The sequence below is a fragment of the Pogoniulus pusillus genome, chromosome 15, assembly GCF_015220805.1.
Source record: "Pogoniulus pusillus isolate bPogPus1 chromosome 15, bPogPus1.pri, whole genome shotgun sequence".
Classification (NCBI taxonomy): Eukaryota; Metazoa; Chordata; class Aves; order Piciformes; family Lybiidae; genus Pogoniulus; species Pogoniulus pusillus.
Window position 1 is genome coordinate 11,562,616 of NC_087278.1, and position 13,363 is coordinate 11,575,978.

Below are 13,363 nucleotides of genomic sequence, written 5' to 3' on the forward strand. Positions count from 1 at the left end.
TACCATTGGCTCTCCTGGCCACCTGGGCACACTGCTGGCTCATCTTCAGCCTACTATCTACCAGCACCCCCAGGTCCCTTTCTTCCTGGCTGCTCTCCAGCCACTCTGTCCTCAGCCTGTAGTGCTGCTTGGGGTTGTTGTGGCCAAAGTGTAGAACCTTGCACTTGGCCTTGCTAAATCTCATCCCATTGGCCTCTGCCCACCCATCCAGCCTGTCTAGGTCCCTCTTCAGGGCTCTCCTACCTTCCAACCGATCAACACCTGCTCCTAGCTTGGTGTCATTATCCCTTGATCCTTCCTGACACCTTGGAGTTAAGGCATTCTTTTAGACCAAGTGCAACTGATACAAAGTGCAACAAGAAAAACCTGTGGGGTTTTTTACCAGGAAAATCAATCCCCTAATAAGAAGGTGTAATACTCCCTGATCCCCTACATGTATCACTTGCCTCAGGCAAGTGGTTTTGTTTTAGAAAAAGCTGCTAAGAAGCATAGCTGTCCATTAAAAGGAGCAAGGAAGTGCAAGTATACAAACCTCCATGACTGTCAGTCTGTTTAGCTCCAACATAAGTTAGCAAGTGACAAAACTGTAGCCAGGCATTACTGCTTTTCTGATTTTTAAAACAAGTGTGGCTCTCAGATTGTAACAAAATTTTGGGTCTCCATCTCCTCTTTCTTTAGCTACATCTGTAGATGTGAGGGGAAGCATTTGATAGTCTCATTGAAATGTGTTATTGGATAGAGACAATAGTCTAAAAACCTGAAAAACTGGGGTTTGTGTCCCAGTTCCACCTTGGTATGCAACAACTCCATCAGCCTGTCCAGCACTTTTGCTCAGAGTTAGAAGGTCTAACCATGGAGTATCTTGTGCAGTTTCTAGCAACCACTGTCCTATTTATGTGCCTTGTAACATGTGCCCTGAGTGAAGACAGTGCAGGGGGATGAGCTGGGAACTGGAAGCAGGACTGGGCTCAGCCAAGGTTGGCAGTGGGGGAACCTCCCATGCATGGTCCTTGCTACCCCAGCACATCTTTGGGTTAAATTGACACCAGAGCTTACTGAAAAGTTAAATACAAGGAGCATGAGGTGGCACTTATTCATCCCAAAGGATTCCTCATCAACTAAAACATAGCAACTCCTTCAACAGAGAAGTGGAGTCCTTTCTGGGTGTGACAGCTGGACTACTAAGCAGCGTGAAGAAACAAGCATGGGTTGGTGCCTGTGTTTGAAACACTTGGGTGGATTCCTCATCATTTCAGTCCACAACTTCCTTTTGCTCAGGTTGACAAAGAGAGCCAACTGTCTGAAGACTGATTTGCCTTAGAAACCTCATGGGCTGTGTCACTCCTACTAGGGTGAGATGTAAAGGATGGAATTTTCATCTTCATTCACCTTCATTTCTCCAAAGGGCCCTTTATTAACAGTGTTTCCACAGTGCAAAGAGGCTGTCAGTGCTGGCACTGCACCCACTCTGAGGTGCATTTATGCTTTAAGAATATTATAGAAGTGTCTTAGCATAAATGAGAATTTGGGCTATCTCTGCTCCTGACAACACACATACTCCCAAACTATGATCTCAGCTCCTGCATTAGATTAAATGCAGTTCTATGTTTGCCTTCTGGGCTTTACAAGCCTCCAGCTATTAATTCTAGTAGATGTGGGAATAAGGCAGGGATATGTTGAAAATTTGGACAGCTTTCTTACATGGGGAATACTAATGTATTTAGGAGCATTTCAGACTTTTAAGGATATAAATTAATCATGCACCAGACTCCTCTCATCTCCTGTTTCCCTGCAGAGCTGACTCTTTTTCCACTGGGGCTGATCATCCAGGGGAGAAAGCACATTTTTTTTGCATCTTCATGGGACCTACCACAGTGGCAGCTATACCACTCAGGGTTTGATATGCAGATCCATCAAAATGCCACAGTACAGACAGCAGTTCATGGACTAGGAGGCGCCCAAGACCTAAAATGTGGTTGACCGTGTGCTAGTTTGAAGCAGGCTAGAACGTTTTGGTGAGAAGAACTAGATTACAGGCTGTGGAAAGAAAACAATGGTGATGTCTACTTCACTCACAGGCTTGCTGAGATGTATGGGAACAAGAAATAAAAACAAAGATAACCACTCTCACTGGGGCTGCTGGCTGAGCTGCATCTTACTCTTTAACCTCCCCCTCCACTTTGGACTAATCCACTTTGCTTCCTAACCCCCTGGCCGAACCTCTGTTCTTCCTTGGGACTGGGGTAAGGTTGAGATGGGTAGGGGGAAGGTACAGGGGTGGTTGAGACCCCCTCCTGGGGACTCAGGTTTCTGGGAGGGGAGTTGTGTTTCTGTATTACCTTTTTACCTTGTATATTTCTGTATACAACTGTATATACTGTAACTATCTGCTTGTATGCTGTGCTAGCTGTAAATATAAACTTCATTCATATTTCCAGAGCCAGCTGAGTCTAGTCTGGGTGATTTCAAAAGTGTGGGGGGCAGAGAACACCCAAACCATCACAGACCAGGGACCAATGGTCCTGGCAAGTGGGGAAAAGTGACAACAGAGAAAGAGGAGCTGAGTGCTGTGGACAGAGGCTTGCTGTGGGGAAGGATCTTTGCCATGGAATGGTGTTTAGCTCTGCAGGCTCTGTCTGAATTGTACCAGTCTGTAAAAGAAGGTGTGTGTCTTATCCTTCTTGTCATGGATGAGATGTCCTTGTCACTCACAGCTGTGGTGGAGTCAGTGAACATTCTGACTACTCCATACAACTTCACCCGTCCCTTTAATTAACATTGACTTTCTTGCTTGTTCCAGCTAATTCAGCACTTCTGCTATGCTCTGCTCTCTGATGACAGTACGACAGCCTGTTGAATCACCATCCCAAATACACCAAGGTCCAAAAGTGCTTTTATCCCAAAGTATAGTCTTTACACTGCAAGCTGCAGTACAATCACAGCATGAGGAAGCAAATCCTTTTACATGGGATGAACGAGGATGAAGCTGGCCAGACCAGCAGTGGTTTTCCCGCTGTTCAGAGCTTGCAGACCTCAGGAGATATCTCCTGTGGCTAAAAAAAGATCTGCCTGCTCCAGGGTGCTGCAAGACTCTACAAAGTCCAGTAAGGACACTGTTCTCTGCCCACTGCATCTTCTCCCATCCCAGTAGGTTAGCTGACTCCACAGGGCCATTGACAACCTGTGCTCTGAAAGAGGCATGCCAGTTTTCTAACCTACAGAGGCCATGCTTTCTCTCCACATAGTAGCTGCACATTACTAGGAGTTGGATATCTTTTTGTCCCTTGAGGACCATTCATTCATGAGAGCTGATAGTTTCTTGCAGCTCTACAGGGATAATATGCAGGGAGGTCATGAGAGTAACTACTGTTCCTGAACGTTGATGTAGGACACATTGGCAGGCAGCAGGTCTCTTTTCAGTTTCTCCTCTTCCAGGAAGCTTGTGTTAAAGAGGAACCTTAGCTTTTATTTAGTCCCTGTCTTTAGTTCAACTCTTGATGTAATTGGAGTCCTTTTTTAGAATGTCTTTTTCTTAATTTTTGTTGTTGTTGTTGATTCCAACCCAAAATTCTGCAAATTTCTGTGAAAATGCACCCAAGAGGGAAAACTAATTGGAGGATTTTAGAGTTCTAGAAACTAGGTAGAAAAATATGTTGAGCACATGGTTCTCCCAGCATCCACAGGATGTGCCACTTGGTATAGCATAATATGTGCTAGCAGGAACAGTGTGGCTAGTAGGATGAGGGAGGTTATTCTTCCCTTGTACTCAACACTGGTCAGGCCACACCTTGAGTACTGTGTCCAGTTCTGGGCTCCTCAGTTCAAGGTACTGGAGGCACTGGAACAAGTCCAGAGAAGGGCAACAAGGCTGGTGAGAGGCTTGGAACACAAACCCTATGAAGAGAGGCTGAGGGAGCTGGGGTTCTTTAGCCTGGAGAAGAGAAGGCTCAGGGCTGACCTCATTGCTGTCTACAACTACCTGAGGGGAGGCTGTAGCCAGGTGGGAGTTGGTCTCTTCTCCCAGGCAACCAGCAACAGAACAAGGGGACACAGTCTCAAGTTGTGCCAGAGGAGGTATAAGCTGGATGTTAGGAGGAAGTTCTTGACAGAGAGAGTGATTGGCATTGGAATGGGCTGCCCAGGGAGGTGGTGGAGTTGGCATCCCTAGAGGTGTTGTCACCAAGCCTGACTGGGGCACTTGGTGCCATGGTCTAGTTGATTGGATATGGCTGGGTGCTAGGTTGGAGTGGGTGATCTTGGAGGTCTCTTCCAACCTGTTTGATTCTATGTGTACGTTTTCTATGTATGTGCTATGTGTTTTGGGCAATATTTTTGCACTGAAGGCATGCTAATGTGTAAAGTGCAGAGAAGAAGTGTGTGTAACAGCAGGAAACATTTTGAATGGACATTTTAGGCAAAACCCCCAAGCTGCTAAATATTCACTTCCCTTACCCTGCAGAGGCAATGGGCTGGGACAAGGTGTCAAAGAGGATAAACCCTGGCAAGGTACAGTTACATATGAAGCAATTTAACATCTCCAGTAAATATTTATAAACCAAGATATTATTTTTACATGAGGAGTGATTTACCAACATCTTTCATTAATGTGTCCCTGCTTCTCACCTGTTTCCATCCTTTTTGTTTTTCTTTTTCCTTAGCAGAAGCTAAAAAAGAGAAGAGAGGTTGGGGTATGCTTATTTCTGTATCCATTCTTAGTTGCTTCCACCTCAGCTCCTGCTGCTAAACAGCTGCTTGGAGGCCTACTTCTCCCTTCAGGGTTTACTGCTCTCCCAAATGAATAATGTCCCCCTTCACCTCCTCAGCAGCTGGTACCCAGCTGACATGCAGGCAGGATGCTGACAGTTATTGGGAAAACATTTAGCAGGCAGGAAGCTGCCAAAAAGCAAAAGTCACTCTGAGCAGATCAGGGTGGGGAGCATCTCAGAGACTAAACTACTCCCTGGCCCTTTTCATATTTACAGTAATTCCTTCCAGTTAAAAAAATGTGCTGCCAGGCCCTAGAGTATTCATTAATTAGTTAATCCTGGGCTGAACACAAGAATGATTAAAGGCTGTTGTGGATTGTTTCAGTCTTGATTGGCTTTTTCAACTCTTTTTTTTTCCAATTCTGCCTTAGTTCATCTCTTTTCTACATGGGTAGAAAGGCTACTAAGCCTTCTGATGTGAAATGGCAAACAGAGAGGAGCATGTCCTGCTGCACCTGCACTATGCTGGTCAAGGTGAATCTTCATCAGTAGCCTGGTATTGAGACAGAATGCAGCCTCAGGAACTCATGGCTGGCAACAAGTTGAAGGGTGGGACTTTACACATGTCAGAGGAGAGAGCTGCCATTCAGAGGTGCCTCAACAACTGGGGAAATGGGACAATGACAATCACATGGACTTCCACAGGGTCAATCACCAAGTCTTATTGTGAGGGAGGAATAACCTCAGTACTGCTGAGGGTCAGCCAGAGATAAAGCAGTTCTGCGCAAAAGGACCTGCACCTTCGCAGGAAAGAAGACCTGTGACTCAATGGGCAATATTAACAAGTGTGTAGCTAATGAGACACTCTCCACAGCTGGTGTACTGTGTCTAGATGTGAGCACCTCAGTACAAAACAAAAGCATTGACATGTTGGAATGCGTTGAGTGTAAGGCCATGAAGTGCATTGAACTAGACCAAAGGCATCCAAGGAGGTACTGAGAGATGGTCTTGTTCTGTCTGTAAAGAGAGGCTGAATGGTATCCACCTATGGCACTCAGGCAACTAAGAGGAGGGTGTAGAGAAAATTAAGACAAACTCTTGTTGAAGATATGCAGTGAAAGGAGAAGGAAAAAATAGAAGTTGCAGCAGGTAAAATTCTCATTATATACATTAAAAAAAATCCTTATGAGAGTGGTCAAATACTGGAACAAGTATCCAGAGAGGCTACAGGATCTTGGTCCTTGGGAACTCCCAGACTTTGAGTGGACAAGACTCTGATCACTTTAAATGTCACTTTAAAGTTACCATTGCAATGAGCAGGGTTTTGGTGCAGATGATTTCCATCTCTGCCCTAAATGACTCTGTAAATGTATTCTGTGATATTGAAATGTATTTGGATTGCTTTGGTTCACAAGAATTTTGAAGGCAAGTCCTGCTGCTGGAAGGTATAGTTGTTACTACTTCAAGGCATTGTCTGGGTCCACATGTTTTCCTTGTCAAGTTGCAAGTAAAATATATAGAAGACTTAGGAGACTGCCACAGTACAATTTGGAGAGCATGTGACACACAATTGTAGGGCTCAGTGACTGTTGTTCTTTGGCTGCGGAGCACATCAGGGCATCTACCAATGCTCTGTACCAATGAGATGTAATGGTACTGGTCCTACTGCAACAATTATTCCTGGTTCCTATTGCTTTTGCTACACTGATACCCCTCACACCCCATGTTTTTCTCCAAGCCATTCTCTCCTTACAGTGTTCCAGAAGACCTCTTGATCCTTATCTCCACCCTGGTAAAGAGAGGTCATCCTTTATGTAGTGTTGCCATCCTGTTGCTCTAAAACCAGCTCTGTGTCACCCTATTCATTTAAGCAACCATATTAACTCTGTCTCTGAATAACTCCAGCAGTTTCCTTCTTCCTATGAAAGATATGGCAAGAAGTTTTGATTGAAAGAATAGTTCTGCTCCTAGCAAATTTACCATTTTACTCCGACACCCAACATGCCCTTAAATCTAACATCAAGATAGGTGAAAATGTCATGGATTTCATAACGCTTCTCAGCAATTTAATAACAATGCTCTTAGTACTCAAGTAAAGCACAAAAAAGAGCTTGTTCCCATTTGTAGATGCTATTTCCTATTAGCTCTCAGACACCGGAGGCACTGCATAGTTGGAGGGATTATTGCACTTTGCGCTTACGCCTTGGACTTGTGCGTCAGAAACTTGCCCAAAGGCTCCATTAATTGCCAGCAATGCAACATTTGTTGTATCATATTGCTTAATTATGCACTTTTCTTCCCCTCCATGTCATACCAATCATATTGGAAAGGCTTTGGAGACAGCATAGTCAGAACATGTTGACCGCTGGGAATTGTCAGAAAGCTGCATAAAACTGCCTTGAATAACGGAGAGTAGACAGAACCTAAAGTAAGCATCTGCAACTTTGGTGTCTAGGGGAGAACTCTCTCTATTGACATGAAGGTGGAAGTGTCTTGTAAGACTGGCAGTCTTCAAGAAACAGAGCAGGAGAGCTCATCCTGCTCTCACAGCACAGGTAAAATTTCACAGTATCACCAAGGTTGGAAGAGACCTCACAGATCATCAAGTCCAACCCTTTACCACAGAGCTCAAGGCTAGACCATGGCACCAAGTGCCACATCCAACCTTGCCTTGAACAGCTCCAGGGACGGCGACTCCACCACCTCCTTGGATAGCCCATTGCAGTAGCCAATGACTCTCTCAGTGAAGAACTTTCTCCTCACCTTGAGCCGAAATTTCCCCTGGCGCAGCCTGAGGCTGTGTCCTCTCGTTCTGGTGCTGGCCACCTGAGAGAAGAGAGCAACCTCCCCCTGGCCACAACCACCCTTCAGGTAGTTGTAGACAGCAATAAGGTCATCCCTGAGCCTCCTCTTCTCCAGGCTAACCAATCCCAGCTCCCTCAGCCTCTCCTCGTAGGGCTGTGCTCAAGGCCTCTCCCCAGCCTCGTCGCCCTTCTCTGGACACGCTCAAGCATCTCAATGTCCCTCCTAAACTGAGAGGCTTTAAACCTATCATGGCACTAAAGTGTAAAGTAGTCCTAGCCTTTGACACCAGGTGATTATTCACAGTGGAAGAGATCATTCACAGATATTCTGACAATACAATCTATTCTTGTGTGCTCTTTCTTCACAGTCTTGAAGCTTTTTGGGCTTCAGTGAGAAAAGATGAGGGAACAGGAAGCAAGCCAGAGCTAATGCTACATGCAGCAGTAAGAAATAAGAATAACTTTAAGGCATGAAACCTCCCAGTGGGATTTGCTGCCATCATTTTCTCCTCCCCAGAGCAGGCCAGGGACCTGCTTTCTGCAGGGATATGTTATTGATGCTCTTCAGAGCTGATCTTTTCCTCATAATTGGAGAAGTTAGACATATGGTTGCCAGAATAGCTTCTGCTGCTCATGAGATGTTTAACTGCCATATTTAACATCAGAAATCTCTTAACTTGATTTATATTCCCTCATTTCTGACAAATCTATTGCCAAGACAGCTAATGTTGTCACAGATTTAGGGGTATATGGATCTAACCTAATGAACTACATCCTGCAGTCAAATCTCTTCTTAATAATAGGCATTTTATATCCTTTACACTTATGTTTGTGTCTCTGTACCATCAACAAAGAAAGAGACTGCTAAAATGCATTGGAATGAGTTGGGAAAGAGTTAGTTAAATACAAGTAGATATCTTGCACCACTGTGCCAGAGGCCAGGCTCAGGACTGGCAGCACTAGCAGCATCCTAGACAGACACTTGTCATCACTCAGGGGTGATTGGCTCTGGTAACCACTGGCCAGCCTCAACTGCCAGGAGGAGAGGTAGGCTGAGCAGCTGCCATGGGCCTTGTCTAGCACCTGGGGCTAGACTGCAAAGGGTGCAAAGCCACAGGGACACATGGGGAGCTGCTTTGCTCTGAGGGTGGCCAGTCCACTCATGAACCACTTGGAGCACTGAAAGGCAATGTGCAGTGTGTGGCAGAGGCCATCATCTATGGTGACATGAGCTGAAATCACTTTTACATCTCAGAGGAAAATTAAATTTAATCCTCTATTTTAATCTGAAAAAGAACTTTTTTTTCAATTTCTTGGCTTATTATTTTTTGAAAAACAAAAGATTTCTGTATCCTGTGTCCAGCCTTTGTTTTGCCAGGCAGTGCTAGAAGCCAGACTCTAAATGAGAACTGAGTTCCTGGGGTCTGAGAAAGGGCTTCTGTAACAGAGTTGTGGCCAAGGACAGGCTCCAGCTTCTCCAGGAAGCATTTAGCATTTAGCTATCATGCTAAAGAAGATTCACAGCTTCAGCTAGATCTCTGTCATGCAGCCCAGGAAGGACATTGCACTAACATTAGCAACATTTTCAATCTGTGGTTTACTTTTAGTTCCATTTACCTATGCCACCTCCCTGTTCATCTGATGTTTGAATGGGCTTTTCTATAGTCTTTCTGTGACCAACCCATTTCCACAACCTGTCTAGCAGAGGCTCTAGATACAGTTTTAGTTAAGACCACTCATAGTCTCTGGCTGGACTGATCTAGTGGAGAGGCAAGGTACATGATCCTGCCATAGCTCCCCTAGTCCTGCCAAGCTTGGGTGCTTAGGACCTCAGCACAGTAGGAGCCACAGAGTCTGGGTTACCCAACAGAAAAATGGCAGCAGTGTTTTAAATGTGGGACTTCTGCCTCATCTGTCTGCCTACCAAGGATTTCAACTTTCTGTCATGGGCAGTGTTACTGAGTGGGGTCAAATCAGCAAGGAAAAGAGTCAGGCTACTGGCTATTCTAAATCCAAGGCTCACTATGTTAGCTTAAGCTTTACAGTCTGAGAATGAGCTTGAAAAAGTAATCTTCTACCAAAAATGCAAGAATCCTCGTGTGAAACAGTCCAAGTTTTTTCTCCCCAGCCACTGGCACCTCCAGTTATGCACTTTTCATGTCCCCACTCCTACCATGATTATTCATTTCCCTTTGACCACCTGCTATCCTTCCTGGCCTGTCACCTCACATTTTGCCACTGGTCTGTGCTTCTGCAAGGCTCTCCAGCTGATGTTTATTCGCAGCTAGTCCCAGGCCCTGCACTCCTCTGCCTTGTTCTCAGTATCCATGGGAACATCCTCTTTGTCCTGCAGCTCAAAACAGGGATTCAGTGGCCACCTTCACTTTAGAGATCCACTCCTCATCTGCTGCGTGAGAGAGTGCCCTGCCTTCCCATGCTACACAGAACTTGAAAACAGGCACTTTTCAACACATTAAATCTGAATTCTTGGGTCCATCTTCTAAGTTGAGAAACTCTTTCTTTGCCAGGACCTGAAAAGACACGAGCTTTTTTTCTCAGCTTTTGGCTGGCAGGATTAAAGCCACTGAAGGCAGCCACTGTGTGTCCTTCCCCCTCCTCCCAAGCTGGCCATGCTCATTTGCATGCTTGCCCCCCACCACAGCACCACCTCCCTGCCCGTGGTGCTAGAGAGATGTTTAAGGGCAAATACTGCCATTAACCCAGGGGAGACTGGAGCAATGGTCTGAAATGCTGCTGTGAAGCTCTAGTAGGTGCAGTTCCTCAAGTCTAGCCTTGGCAAAGACTTGAGCTGTATAGGGACCATTTTCTCCTTCATACACCCAAAAAGCTGAAGCAAGGAAGGACACACCTGCAGCTTCTGTCCTTCCAGGCACCACAACTGTTTAGTGACTTAGCACAGACACCAAGCCCTGGTCCTAGGAAGCTGAGTAGTGCTTCCTGAGGACCTTCATCTGTCTCTAGGGTACTTTCAACACAGCAAGCCCAGCAAAATGGAGTGGCTCAGGCTCTCCAGGATTTGCATTCACTTGCCGTTTCTCAGCAGGGGGTCACTGCTTCCCTCACCCCCGTTGGCACCTGGGAGGTCCATAAATCAGCCGCACAGTGATAGCGCAGCCCTCCCAGCACTCATTATGCATCCCACTGCTGGAGGAGAGCACCACCTTTGATGCCAAGTACATTAGGGAACATGCCTGGGTTTAAAACCACTCCATGGGAGGGAATCACAACATTTCCAAAGCTCGGTCTCTTGCACCACAAAAGCAGGGCATGCTCCTCACCATGTCTCAGGCAGCAACAAAAGGCCAAGGCCAAGGAGGGAAATGAACAGCCCCAAAACAACAAGGCTGCGCTGGGTTGTGTATACAGTGTTTGTTGCCACAGTCTGGCCCAGAGTCACCATCTCAAATTTCCTTGCCAGAATGATGGAAATATAAATAGGGGCTGTAAACCCAAAGTATTACCAGCTCATATATCCGAAGGATAAAAAATTATAGTCTCTTAGCAAGGAAAATGTTCGAGGGTAGTGAGGTAATGGGACCTGGTTACAGAGCTCATTTCTCTGAAAACCTTTAATACTGCATGGAAATTTTTCCAGTGTCCTTGATCCAACCTCTGTTAAAGTATAGAATAATGCCCTGTTTCAGTGGAAAAGCCCCTTCCATGCCTTCAAGAATGAACTGCTGAGTTCCATTTTGGGAATAGGTTTTTCCAGCTGCCGTTTCCAGCGATTCCTGAGTGGCTCCGAAGACACAGCATTAGCAAGGAATGAAATCTGTCTGTTTGAAAGATAATCCCTTGCCTGTTGGCTTACCTAGAAAGGGCCTCCTCACTTCTCTGCACATTTGCTGAGAGCTGCTGCTGTTGAACCATAGGAGTCCAATCTTCAATCTTGCTAAATAGTATCCTGGAAGCCCATGTCATGAGTCACAGCACTGGCTGAGTGTCTCTGCTCGTTTGATTAATTACGTTACCGTGCCTGCCCTTTACTCGTTGACTCATAGCCCTAAGAGCCTGGGATGTGCTGCATATGTAGTAAACTGATTAAAAGGGGGAATGTATGTCAATGTAGGGATGTGTACGAGAGCTTTTTGAAATCCCTCATGATCTTCCCACCCACTGGGCATCGCTTCAACGCCGAATTCAATCATCAGGAAACAAACTCGCTCCCTCCTCTGCGTTGCACATTGCAACGAGCTTGCCAAATATGGCCAAACTTTCACAAAGGAAAGAGAATCTCCCCACCAGTGAATTTATGACCCTTGGCTCTGCCTCTGCCTTGTTCCTGTGCATGCCTGAGTGACATGGAAACTGCAGCAAATCTCCTTGGCCTGTATCTACACTCTCACACTTGCAGCTAGGTTGGATTTTTCCTTTTTTTTTAATGACTGGAGGTTTTTGCTTGGCTTATTGCTTTCTAACGCAAGCAACTCAGGATGAGAGGCAAAAAGAAGAGCAATATGCATTAATGAAAAGGGGCAGGATGAAGAAGAAACAGAGGGAGGCTAGAAGTGTTGCTGAGCATATGAAAGTAACATGTCACTCCCTTCATCTCTTCCAGGTCCTTCAAGCCAGACTTTGTCCTGATCCGGCAGCATGCTTACAGCATGGCTCTGGGAGAGGACTTCCGCAGCCTCATCATTGGCCTGCAGTATGGTGGCATCCACACGGTCAACTCCCTTTATTCCATCTACAACTTCTGCAGCAAGCCCTGGGTGGTAAGTGACAATACAGCTCTACTGCATGACAGCACTGCAAAGCAGATGTGTGGAGCCAGTGAAGCACCAAATTCAGCTTCCAGTCTGTTTCATAGGAACTTATCTCTTTTGTTTAAAAATCACCATCTAAACAAACTGAGGAATCCAGCTGGGAAATCTGGGTGGGAGAAGCCATCAGAAGTTCTTCTTTGTCAGCCTCTAGCAACATGAAGGTGCTTTTTCCTCACCCTGAGTAAGATATTTTACCTGCTTCACACTCTGTGTCACAAACAGCCAAGAGTAGAGAAATACCCAGAGTTCTTGGAAGGCACAGTAAATGCATAGCAATAAATTAATAACAGCAGATCATAGTAGGACATCTTTTTTGGACTAAAACACAACACTACTTTAAAAGAAAAACTGTTTTAGAGGGTGTCTGAACTACACTATTTCTAGTATCTTTTAAGAGATGCATGCTTGTGGCAGCCAGGTACCCCAGGCTAAGAATAAGACCATCAGTTTCTTGAGAAGTGCAACCTGCACTTGTTTTCTCTTCTTTTCTCTTTCTACTTCTTGTTGGTGCTTTGTTGTGAGAGGATTAGCTGAAAAGAAGGAAGGGAAGAAAAGGAGAAAGGTAATTTCTTTAATACCTAGATCTAAGGCGGGGGGGGGGGGGGGGGGGGGGGAAGGGAACACAAAATGACAAAGGCTTTGGAAAGAGGCAGGGAAATAATGCAGGTTTTCATCAATTTCAAAAGGAAATACAAGATTATCATAAAGTAGTGGTTCATTCAGACTGCACCTTGGAAACACCTTGAGCTAAGTCAGCTCCTGGGGAAAACAGGAGAGTGTTTTGATATTCTGCAGTGAGACCATCCTTCATTTGATGAAATTTTGTGCCATTCACCAGAACATTTCAGAAATATCTCCCAGGAATACCATCCTTGGCTGGTCTCAGTCCTGAATCAAAGTTTGTAATAGATGCTCACATCTGGTTTATGACTAGCTCTAAGTCAGCAGGAACTGCAAGAGGAGTAAGGCTTGGCCATCATAGCACTTGCAAGATGAAGTGAGATGTTGATGCCATCTTGGAGTCCACGTCTGAGGCTTCCAAGCAATTCCAAGTGCCCTCTCTGCT

The 13,363-nt window shown here is 45.5% G+C and overlaps 1 protein-coding gene across 8 annotated transcripts in view; it reads left to right on the forward strand.

Moving 5' to 3' along the window:
• The window catches only part of SYN3 (synapsin III), a 276,823-nt gene that overhangs the window by 116,085 nt on the left and 147,375 nt on the right, over nucleotides 1–13,363 (forward strand). For all 8 annotated transcript variants that reach the window (XM_064155376.1, XM_064155375.1, XM_064155369.1 and 5 more), the window contains one exon: nucleotides 12,090–12,246. In XM_064155376.1, the coding sequence (XP_064011446.1) occupies nucleotides 12,090–12,246 (157 nt within the window). The remainder of the gene's footprint in view (nucleotides 1–12,089; nucleotides 12,247–13,363) is intronic.